At 35.9% G+C, this 12,880-nt stretch overlaps 1 protein-coding gene across 1 annotated transcript in view; it reads right to left on the reverse strand.

The window, feature by feature from the left end:
- Positions 1 to 12,880, reverse strand: part of cacna1ea (calcium channel, voltage-dependent, R type, alpha 1E subunit a) — a gene marked incomplete at its 5' end in the record, with an annotated part of 148,361 nt that overhangs the window by 43,399 nt on the left and 92,082 nt on the right. Inside the window, 6 exons of the mRNA XM_084086491.1 lie at positions 771 to 824; positions 1,316 to 1,431; positions 2,839 to 2,942; positions 5,197 to 5,369; positions 7,125 to 7,292; positions 8,714 to 8,817. Of these exons, the coding sequence (XP_083942617.1) occupies positions 771 to 824; positions 1,316 to 1,431; positions 2,839 to 2,942; positions 5,197 to 5,369; positions 7,125 to 7,292; positions 8,714 to 8,817 (719 nt within the window). The remainder of the gene's footprint in view (positions 1 to 770; positions 825 to 1,315; positions 1,432 to 2,838; positions 2,943 to 5,196; positions 5,370 to 7,124; positions 7,293 to 8,713; positions 8,818 to 12,880) is intronic.

A 12,880-nucleotide genomic window follows, 5' to 3' on the forward strand; every position in this document is an offset into this window, starting at 1 on the left:
TTATGTGACCATAACAGGCTTTATACACCAGAACAGGCTCTGCACAGGTCCTGTTTGGTAAATTCGCACCTGCCCGACCTATTATCCGACAGCAGCACTAATTTAATTCCGTACCCGACCCAGTCCGCTTGACATACAGATCGTGACCCGAACCGCACCCGTATTAAATTTACTACATCAGGTAGACAACACAAGCAATCCAACCAATATTAGGCATTTTGAGTTGAGGCATAGAAAAATATGCACCCCAACATGGTAATAATTAACAGTAAAAAATATGAGAATGTGCATCTGTTGTGTAAACAATACAAACTTTTGCCTACATCATGTGAACAATCTGCCCATACAGGTTACTTTGAATGTGCATAACTCACACCATAGGCTATACAGACGTTTATAGGTCTCCATAAATTAAAAGAACATGTAGCCAAATATGAGCCGTTACTGTCATATAATATCAGGAATATTTTAGTAAATTCTTAATTCTTAATGCCTATTCATTCCCAACCCGCACCAGAAATGACAACATAAATCTTATTCCACCTTATTTGATTACATCAAATATTAGCATTTCACCCACCAACGTGCAGGACTCTGATAAATGATAAAATCTGGAACAGAGAGAATGCATATTTACTAGGGTGTACTAGTGTACACTGCACTAAGGGTGTTCAAAATAATCACATGACCCTGACACATAATTTAAAACTGCATCCCACAATCTACGTGGGAAAATGAGAGAGAAAAACAACAGAGGTCAAACATCTCACCATCTAAAGCAGAAGGTCCTGAATTCTTGTTCTCTTCTGCAAGCATAACCTCCTCTGCAAAATAAAAAATGAATTTAAATTTGAAACAAGTTGTAAACACACAATAAACTGAAAAACTGTCATTAAAAATCTAATTTAATCGTGGATATTAAAAGTTAAACAAAGAAATGAATGAATAAGAAATATATAAGATATATAAGAAAAGCTATTTCTAGGTTAATAATTAAATATGTATATTTGTGAAAGACCATGTGAACTTGTTTTTAAAGGTTTCCCACAGATTTCCCTGTTTCAAGTGCACAAGATGCTCTTTGGATCATTCTCAAATAATGCTGGTTTTACACAAATGTGTGGCATGATAATATAATTTGGTAAGGAAAAATTGCAAAATAGACTTGCATGCATTTTCTTTCACAAGTGTGTCTCTTTTTAACAGTACTCAGCATCCGATGTAAAATGGGGCGATGCTGTGGCAGTGTTTTGACAGATTTTATTTACTTTATTAGTTTTGCCAGTTCATTCACCAGCTCAGTGTGTAAGAGTACCTGCACGGTCAATCCAGGCCCGATACCCGTTCAGCTCCCTCTCGATCTGCTGCTGTCTCCTCAGCTTCATGAAAGCCCTTCGGTTCTCCACTCGCTCACGCTCTTTAGCAAACTCCCTACAGGAGTAAACAACATACAATTACCCACACAGAGAAGAACCAGAGGGATGGGACACACTTAATTTATCAAAGTGTTTCACCTACAGAGTGAAGGAATGAAAGGCAGAGATAGGGAGGCTGTGTCCCATTTTGCATAATAATTTTCTTTTTCTTTTTTTTATCACACTGACTTGTGGCTTCTACATAAGCATATTTCATTTTCACTGTTAAACACTGTAAACTATGGAGAAACATCTCTTTTGACTTTGTCAGAATTAGAAAAATGGAAACAAAGTGAACAGTTTTTGCACACTCTCCATACTCCCATGAAGCACTGCGAATGATGTAATTGAGTCCATGTCTCTACGCCTCAAAATACTTAAATGTTTGTATATACAGTATATGTATTATTTTGCAATAAACTAAAAAAATATATATATATATAAAATTTGCATTTATAAATGAGTCGTTTTTTTTATTTCGCCGTTGTTTTTCATTAGATTATGCTGTTCCCAAAGGGATTGCAGTTCTTTCTATCACTAAAGCCATTAAGTACACAGTCTTGTATCTTTGTCTTTTATTCTGATTTTCAAAAACATTTTTGCTTCAAATCAAAGTTTGTAGAGTTGTGATTCACATCATAGCTGATTAGCTTGGTTCAGTGCTTATTCTGTAACAAAGACTTCTTAAAAAATTAATTAATGGACAAATTACTTCCGAAACCAGCAGTGCTGGTTAATAAAAACAGTAATATTGTGAAATGTTATTACAATTTAAATCACTGTTGCCTATTTGAATATATTATAAAATGTAATATATTCCTTTGATGGCAATTTTCAGCAGCCAATTACTCCAGTCTTCAATGTCACATGATCCTTCAGAAATCATTCTAACATGCTGATTTGGTGCTCAAGAAACTTTTCTTTTCTGCTAAATATTATTGTGGAAAATGTTTCTGAAGGATCATGTCACAATGAAAACTACAGTAATGGCTGTTGAAAATTCTGCTTTGCAATCACAGGAATAAATTACATTTAAAAATATATTACACTAGAAAACAGACATTTTAAATTATAATAATATTTCACAGGGTTACTGCTTTACTGTATTTTTAATCAAATACATGCAGCCTTTTAAAGCAGCCTTAAAAAAAAATAAAAAAACTCAACGATTGCAAACTTTTGACCAGTAGTGTATGTGAACACAGAGTCAATGTACAAAGAGAGAAAAGAGAGATGTGTAGAAAGAGAAAGAGATAAGGTTGCTGTGTGTGTAGTAACTTAATCTTACCTCTTGTCTCTAGAGATGAAGTTAATACATTTCACATTAACCTCCGATAAAACTCATTACCCTGGGTCGGCTCAGACATCAGGTTAGATGTAGTGCCAGTTTGTCTTAGAGATCATTGAGGAAAACAGTACTCACCCTGACAGGACTCCTAATACCAGATTCAACACAAAGAAGGAGCCAATTATTATTAGAGGAATGAAGTAGAGCCAATTCCATGTAGGGCCTAAGGCATCGTTGGTCTGTGCAAACACAAAACAGGAAGTGTGCAGTTCTTAAGCTTCAAAACAAAGAAAGTAATACTTTGAATTTGCAGTATTATACCTAGATTTCCTAGATTGAAAAGGTCTGAAAACCATAAACCCTGCCATTGTAATGATGAGGTTTCAACGGGGCTCTGCTCTGCCATGCAAAGGGTGTGATCACTGCGTGGGAAGGTGGCATCATTGCCCAGCTGAGCTGAGAGGGTGTTCCCCACATCCCGATGCAGTTGCAACAGCTCAGTTATGAGTGTGAAAAAAGTCTTAACTGTGGCAGCATGACTCGCATCAACATGTATGACACCACATGACTGATTAAAAACAACGTGGACTTGGATAAACCTGCTTGATCTATTAGTAAAATGTATTTTTGTATGTCAGAGCTGATAGCATTGTGGACAGCGCTCTGACACATAGTGTGGTTGCACTTCAGATCCCGACTTGTGTTACTTTCCGATCCCATCCTCCTATCTCACCACAATGCTTCCTGTCACGTCTTTACTGTCCTATGCAATAACCTAATCAAATAAATAAATGAGTATTATTAAGTAATATCTGTGCTTTGTTTTTAATGTAGAATGGATTATGAAAAAAGAAACAGTACTTTAAAAAGCAGGATTCCCAGACAATTTGACCAACGAATTTTCAAATTAACTTTCCAGACATTCAAAAGTACAGGATCATGATTTTTAAAATTAATTTTATTGTAATTAGACTCACAACGAATAATTTTTACAAGGTGAAACATTTTCTACTGAACCCCCCATATCTACTGAATTTGAGGGTGCTTACTGTATATAAGCAGTAATATTAGCAGCAAGAAAATGTAATTTTATGCCAAAGACAAACAACAAATCTTGATCAAAATACAAGTAAACTATCTTAGCAGAACCTCTAAAATGTGTGTTCCGAATTTAAAAAAAATAATAATAATTTTGTAAAACTGTTCTGTTTAAATTTGAGTATATTTTAGCTCCAGGAGGGGATTAAACCAGTGTTTACCAAGCAGTGGGTCACAACTCAAAAGTGAATCACAGGTCTATTTGGCCGTGACGCAACACTCACATCCACTGTAGGCAAATGCCAGCCGTTATGCAGGGCCTATGGTGCAATGATGCAAAACTATTCATTGATGCCTTGCTCTGGAGGCAGGCATATGCAAATGTATTTGCCTGTGTGACATCACAAATCCCACAGTATCCAAATGAGACATTTTTGGTGATTGATTAAATAAATGCGTTGTTTATAATGAGGAGGGCGTTTTAAGCTATGAAACTTGCAGGATTTTTTTAATGGTACCTCTAATATGTCAATAGATCAAGGCAAATTCGATTTCTCATGTCATGACCCCTTTAATAAACATGATTTAATCTCAAACTAAATGCATGATTGTTTTAAAGTCTGAGGAAGTCCTCCTCCAGAAGTCCATGCTCAGAAACCAGCACTATGAAAGTGTAAATCAGAGCCGGCTCAGCATATAAATGACAGTAGTTTGATCAAAGTCAACCACCTAAGCTCATTCTACCAAAAGCTCCAGTGTTAGGACTATGTCTAACAGCTCTCATTTTCCAGTGCTTGGAGCAATTTGGAGATAAAACCACTTTGACAAACTCTTCCAAACATGACTTATGAAAAGAGAGATGTTATTGTGCCTGAATAGGCTTGTAAGAAGATCAGAAATCAGGGAAAAGCTACACAGTATTGCATACTGTGTGTAAGACCCGTGTACAAGTATGACAGGTCACAGCTGCAAGGGTGGAGTTTTCTTTTGCCATTTATTTATTATTTTGGGGGAGAAGAGAAGGAATGGGATTAGGACACAAAGCAAATGTTATCTGCCTGCATGAGCACCAAGGATCAACGTCTCCCAGTACAAACGCTAATCACAAAGCCATAATTTTATGGTTTTGTACCAACAAAAACATTTCTTTATATTTCTTCAGAAAGACAAGGCTTGAACTCATCCAACCCATTACTTGCCAAAAACCTCAAACAATGCGAATTGTTGCGTATGTAAAACGTGTAATTAAACCACATAAAATGTGAAATACAAAGATTTCAAACACATTTGCTAATGACCCTGTTTAATCTAAAAACAAAATGTGTTTAAATTAAACAAGATCTTTAACAGTGAAGTAATGCTTAAACATTGAATTACATTAAGATTATACTTTTATTAAATAGGATTATAATACAGAAACAGAACTGCTACAGATCAGCTGAGGCAGAAACTCACATTATAGAGTATGGTTGTCCACCCTTCCATGGTGATGCACTGGAAGACAGTGAGTATGGAAAATAAGATGTTATCAAACTGAGTGATGCCATCATTGGGTCCGGGCCAGTTGGTATTGCAGGTATAATTTTCAGAACATTTCTTGAACCCACATTGCTCAGATTCAGATAAGTCTAGAGGAAATAAGAGAGATACATTTATTTGTACTGAATATTAAATGTATAGTGATTGACTTTTTAATTTTGTTTAATGTATCTATGTCAAATGTTTGTTTAATTTTGATTAATGTATCTGTGTAATTTGTCTGTTTGCTTTCCTGTTGGTTATCATGCAGCAAATACAGGAGGCCCACAGAAAGAGGACGCATTTATTTCATGTATGGGAGGAGGAGCCAAGACTCTAATTTCCAGGGCCCGGTTTCCCAAAGCGTTCTTATCTCTAAGTAGTTCTTAACCTATTCCTTAACCTCTCTCTTAACCTTATGGGACGGTTCCCGAAACGTTCGTACGCTAAGTATATCTTTTGTAAGTCACACTTTCGTAAGGTTGGTCTGGACCACTCTTAGCTTTACCTTATCACTGTTGCAGGTCTAAATGAATATAATTCTGAAGTTTTAATACACCCAGACAGTATTAAATTAGGCTAATTCAAGTGTTTTCATGCAAAGAATAAAATTGTCATTACACTGATTGTTGTTAGATTTTTAATTATATTATTATACAATATTATTAATTGAATTAAAACGCTCTTTTAAAGGCCAGTGAAAGCATAGGCTACTGTCAGTTAAGTCCTATTCGGACTCTAATATTGTTTCTCATGGGCTCGTCCGGTATTTTAAACATTTACAGGGGTAAGTCGGTGATTTTAGTGCCGTCCGAATCCATAATATCAGTGTTTTTCTCACCCAATCCGTGTAAAAATCCCTGGCCAAATTAGTACCTTCTGTTTTTTGACAAACAGGTCGTGTGGTAATTTAATTGCCGTCTGAATCCACATCTCCGAGTTTACAAGAGATTCAAAATTCACGGTTTAAATCCTTTTTGATCACTGCCGAGCACCGTACGCAAGATGTAAACTTTTATTACTGAAATGATGGAAAGTATTTACACAAGAACAATATTTCATCGCAGCTCCACCTCAGCGAACAAAAATGGGAAAGAAAAGGCGGCACGTAAATTTTTGAAAAGGTTATTGTGGCAGCAATAGGCTATATGTTACAATTTTAAAATATTTAGGCTAGGCTATTATAGGCTATTATAGTTTGGATTGTTTTTTATAATATCCAATAATCATAATAAATTGCAATTTCAACTATTTCTGAAGTGCTTCTTTTATAAAGATGACCGCTTTTTCACATAAACAGCCCCTGCACGAGAGAATAATTGATTCTCGAGCCATCGATTTCAAACAATTCAGCACCATCGCCACGGACAGCGCCAGGTAACGTCGCACGTAAGAAGGTATATCTTAAGCAGCTTTCTAAGGTATAGTTCGGGGAACACACTTAGGAAAATAAACGAATTTGGTAAGATATATCTTTCGAGTCTTCTTAGCAGGCTAAGAGTGAGCGTTATCGGGAAACCGGGCCCAGGTCTGTATGGACCCCTGATTTTTTCATGCAAATGATAATAATGTTATTCTTGTCAATACTAATCTTATATTTTGTTATTTAATAATATGCATGTGTATTATGGTAATTTCCTTTTAGAAGAATGAGTTATTTGTGACCCTAAAAGATGCTAGATGGTTAGATTAACAAGTTTCAGAGAAATTCATTTTTTTTATAATTTTTTTTCCCACTGAAATTTTTGTGAAAGTCTGTTTCCAATGTTCTTTCTTTTTTAGTATTCTAAAGATTTACACTGGATCCCAACATCTGACATAAATATAAATTAAAAGATGTATATCTGGTCAACGCATGTTCTTACTTGTGTTTGTCAGTGTGTTAATGCCTGGTACACATTGCTTGTGGAGTTTTCCACTGTAGAACTCTAGTCCAATAATGGCAAACATGAGAATGGCAAAAAACAGCAGCAGACCGATCTGTAGCAGTGGCACCATTGCCTTCATTATGGATTTCAGAACTATTTGCAGACCTAAAAAACATAAAAATATATATCAATCACACATAAACATTAGTATTAATCACAAATAATTATGAAAATTTCAACCTAGGCTCATGCCCATGGCAACATTTTTACAAAATGATATTGTGCTTCTTGCATGTTTCGCGACACCTACAGTAAACCTAACCAATAGTGTTAACAAAGGCAAACATGAGATAACAACACATTTGGTGAAGCAACTATGCCATTTTTGCTGCTTCTACAAGTCTTTGAGCTCTTTTATCATGATTAGTGTCCCATGATGCTCCCCATCAGAAGTGCACAGCTGTAGCAGGTGAGCTACCGAGCAAGCTCAGTATATCAGAAAAGCCACATATATGGATCTGGCTATGTAATGTAATGTCAAAAATGTATTACTTTACAAATGTACTATGGTAAAAGTGTTTTGAGGTTATAATCAGTGGCTGCTTGTGAGAGGAAGCAAGGGAGGCATAGCAAAATCCATAGTCGAAGACTTTTGCCTCCATTGGTAAAAAATGTTGCCAATCACCATAGAGTATTTCACTTTCAGCGGTTAGAGTGTTGAGAAAAAATACATTGCAGAGGAGGCTACCTTCCCTTGGTATATCAACCAATCATTGTAGAGACGTAAATTACGTGATAGGCTATTAGTCTGAACTGCTACCACTGATAATGTACCAAAAGATGCCAATAAAACAGCTTGTGAACAATATGTAATGTTACATTCCGTGACCATAAACTTGTTAATCAGCAAGAAAAAATAACTCTAGAGGAGCATTTTGATAAATATATGCACCATATTACATATTCATTATAATTTTTACTGTTCTTCAATATTTATTGTATGTTTGAAGAAACACCATTTAAATGTGTATTGAATGAATTGGAGTAGAAACATGATGTAATTATAAAGTTAGTATTATAACTTTTATATCTATTATAAAAACTTCCTTGAGTCTAATTTAAGCGTTTGTATAAAAATCTGTTAATTTTAACATTCAATATTATAGTAATTTAGACTTTTACTGCCTCTAGTGTTCATTTCAGCTGGAAACTGCAGTGAATTGTATGTATTGGAGTTTTGCAGAAATGTAGGTAGAGGAACGCTTTTCCAATGAGCCGGTTAGAAAATTTACTATTTATTTCTTTAATGTGAAAATGACTACACAGTGTCCTCCTAACCCGCTGTGATGTGACAGGTTACAGATGCTTGGAGTGGGGTTTTGGACTAAAGAGATTTCACAGTGCAGCTACCCAGATAAAAAGACATCTTGCAACAAACAAAATGCCTTGATGCATATAACTTTTTGCGGTTGGATTTATGTCTTCTTGTTTTATTGCTTTGCACCTGATTAGGACGCAGTGTAATACTTCTCTCAAACAAAATAAAACAGAGTGATTAAGAACTTCATATAAATTCGTAAACATACTAGGAATGCCAGAAACCAGTTTAAGGGGCCGCAATACCCTCACAGCCCTCAGCGTTCGCAGGTCTAATGAAATATTCATGTGGGCTCCTGCTGTGGCCAGAATCCTGTTAACAAAATAAAAACAAACATAGGTTAGGCGAGGAAACTAAACAACAGTTTTGCAGGATATATAAATATTTCACAAATATGTTAATGATGATGTTGGGTAAACTACACAATCTCCATCAATAGTGACATGGTAATCGCCGCTATAGTGATGATTCATAGTGATACTGTAGATACAGGGGAGTAATTAGAGCAGCGGTGCTCAATGCATGTGGTCCTTAATGAGGTAATCCCTCTCGATGAATGACAGCCAGCACACTTTCTAATAAGGGTCACTTCTGATTCACAGCTTTCTTCTAAATGCAGGTGATATTCATCAGGCATGAACAATGAGTCATCTCTTGTCTTTCATTCCACTCGTTTATTTCATGTATAGACCTTGACAAGAGCGCAGCCATCTTTAGAATTTCGTGTTTGAACTTCTGTTAACAAACCGTCTAGCTGGTGAGGTGGATTTACTTATTGTTAACCAAAGTTATCATGTCAAATAAGGACAATAGAGGACCACGGTCCAGTTCTGCACCCCGGCTTGGTTAAAAATGTACTGCAATACAAAATAACTGTAGCCCCATTTTACCGTTTCTATGGTTTAAAGTGAGCAGCACGTCAAAACAACGGAGCTGCGCACAACACTCAGGGCTGTTTTTGGGAATGATCATTTGGCACTCTAATATTTTTATCTAGAGTAGGGCTGGGACGGTATGGATTTTTTCTTACCATGGTTGAAAAGCAAGAAATTCCCGCGGTATAGCGGTAAACCGCTTTAACCCTCTGAGGTCGACGGTATCGCCGGCGATACCAGCTCGCTTTTTTTTTATCAGTGTAAAAGAAACTCATAAATACTCTGTTGACTTTGATTTTCCATAGGAGTTTCATACATCAATCGATTCTGTTAAATGTGTATTATTTTTGTGTATACTCACAATAAAAACAAAGTGTTGTGTTTTTTGCCAAATAAAGAAAAATAAACACGAAGCGAGTTCTGCCTTCTCTCTGTCAGTGTAGTCCATTCTGAAACGCGTCCGAAAATGAACAATAACTAAGCGAATACTCAGTCAAACAGGCATACAGACACACAGGCATGAAGCTTGAATTCTCTTCTTTTAAATGAAGTAATTTATATAAAAAACAAATATTCTCATCTTGTGAAATCTGTATTAAAAGAGAGCGATTCCAGTCGACCTCATTAGAGCTAATTCAAATGTAATGTGACACGCCCACGGAGAGCGTGCGCTATTCAAACGCAAATGGCTGAGGTAATCCGCGCAATCCTGTGAACGCCCCCCGTATCAGCTCGATACACACAAAAACACACAAGTTTATCAGATCATTACATGTTTACACTGTTTCGCAGCGCTGTGAGGAATAATAATAATGGATAATGTATCTTGAGCGAGTGCGAGCGAGCTGAGGAATACTAGTAAGTTCACGTGAATCGGGTTTCTTTATGAATGAATGAACGGCGAGATGCGCGCTGTTTACCACAGCTGGCAAAAAGACAGTTTAAATTTAAATCGCGTGTGTGAATGAATGATGATGTTTTAGCAAACTGTATTGCTATACTGAGATGAGTAAAAATCGACTGAAATATGTTGAAATAAAATGTAGGCTATTTGTATAAGCAACGTATTAAACTGCAAATTAACATTTATATGCCCTAATATTTCATAAAAACAACGTTACAGTCAGGCGAAATATGAAAGACATATATATACACTGATACAAATATACTGTAAGATTACACTTGAATTGAAGTTGTAATTGTAACCTTTTTAATAAAAAAATATATTTAAAAGGTAGATGTAAACAAACTATTAAAAGGTAAATATAATTTTTTTCTTTAAATAATTTTTATTGTGTTTTATTAGTGACAAATTTGGGGAGAGGATAAATATTCCAAAACTGAAAATACAGTATGAGAATTAACTGCACAATTACTAGACATGTTTACCTTGGATATTATACAATTTGCAAGCACAATTTGTGAAAAAATAAAAATAAAATTGCGATGCTTCCAACTGTGAACCAATTTGGTAGTGTATATATATATATATATATATGTGTGTATGTGTGAGTGTGTGTGTGTATGCATATATATATGTGTGTATGTATGTATGTATGTATGTATGTATGTATATATATATATATATATATATATGTGTGTGTGTGTGTGTGTGTGTGTGTGTGTGTATATATATGAAGAGTTCAGATGCAAAAGCCTCTAAATGCCATCTGAAATTTTCTTCTAGAATGATCATTTTTATCAAGCTCGTATATTTAAGTTAGCTATAGGTGACACACCTGAATGAATGGCTCATTAAGTATGCAGGGGCATTGTCTCATCAGGTGTGAACCACTAAATATGCATGATCGTTTACGCCCCATCCGCATATTGGCTTTCCAAACTAAAAGTGTTTCACAAAACTAAAATCAATGTATCGTTTTATGTGAATGATTAGGCAGGATGATTTTCACATAATTTTGAAGAAAAAACTCTAGGCGAGGACATCCATTAGTCAAAAGTCTTATTGACACATATTTAGTATGTGTTTTGTGGCCTTATATCAGAAACTTTCATTTTTAGTTTTTTCAATAACCATGCATAAACATTATTCTCTCAAAAATGAAAACATGTACATACATGTGGCTCACATATTATGGTAGTCCTGTTTGTGCTAAATAGAGTGTATTTTTTTTTTGCCATTGATATGTTTATAAGCAACTGAAAAAAGCACAAATGTCAGGGCATGTCAGAACATCTCAAGGACCCCAAAAACACCCTAGACCTCAGAGGGTTAAACCCCGGTAAACCGCTTTAAACCAGTCAGAGAAGAAGAGATAAAAGCCCACCCACACTGACAACTGATTGGTTGACTTACCGAAACGGGCCAATCAGGATGCTCTCTCTCGCTCCCTCTCCCTCTCCCTCTCCCTCTCTGCCGTGCGCGCGCTACACGGTTTGGAACACAGTCTCTGTCTCGCATGCGCACTCTTGCTCGCTCGCTCTAGATTCCGGGAGATTTTAACTAATTTGCGGGCATCATGGAGCCGCTATTAATAGCCGCTATTAATATATATATATATACTCCCGGAACTTCTGGGAGACTTGGGATGTCTGTAGGTACTCTCGCATATAGGCCTAATAGTCAATACGAATGGAATGTTATTATGTGTCATGGAACATTGCGCTCCCCAACTCGCGAAAGGTCGGATGTGCTCCATCTTTTGATGGATTCAAGGTTTTCTAAACAAAACTTATGTAAAACACAATGTCATTAGACACAATCCATGTCATTAGAATCAATGTAATTAAACACAACGTGCACACATGTGCAGGCCAATGCTTTTTTTTCTTTTTTTTGCAGTGATGACGGTGACGAGCTCAGACCCGCGGTAGGCATCATGTGACCGCGGTATTGCGGTAATGCGGTAACCGCCCCAGCCCTAATCTAGAGCCAAACGAGCTTCATTCAAGCCCTTTCCGCTCCGTGCACGTTGCTTCTCTTCCCTGCTAAAGATGTAAAGCAATACAAGAGCAACAGATGACATAGATATTTTAACAACAGTAGCAGAAACATGGTGAGCAGCCAATAAATAATAATTCATACTTTCGCTAAAACAATTCAGAAAATGAGAATGCTGCAATTATAGTCATTTTAATCTGCCATACAGTATATGACTCTGACCGTTCAAACCAAGTTTGTGACAAAACAATTTTTTTTTAATCTACAGTATATTTAGCATTAGGCCTAGTAATCAGCATGTTAAGAGCATTTCATAATGAACAGTTATACAGTAATTGGGAAAAAAAAATATTTGTAGATGGCAAGGAAAGACCATTAATACTTTGAAATTGTTAGTTAACTTTGTTTTCTACATATGAGATAATTTTTATGATTATGGATGTTTTTTGTTTATTTTTAGTAAATACTTATTTTAAGCAAAACAAAAAAAATATCCAGACTTCAAGAGGAAAACCCTGAACCCCCATACAGTATATTTTAGCAGTCTCATAGCCTCTGCCATACATAGGTATCTAAATGTAAAAATAATAGCCTAATA

Source organism: Abramis brama, assembly GCF_963993115.1.
Source record: "Abramis brama genome assembly, chromosome: 16".
Lineage (NCBI taxonomy): Eukaryota > Metazoa > Chordata > Actinopteri > Cypriniformes > Leuciscidae > Abramis > Abramis brama.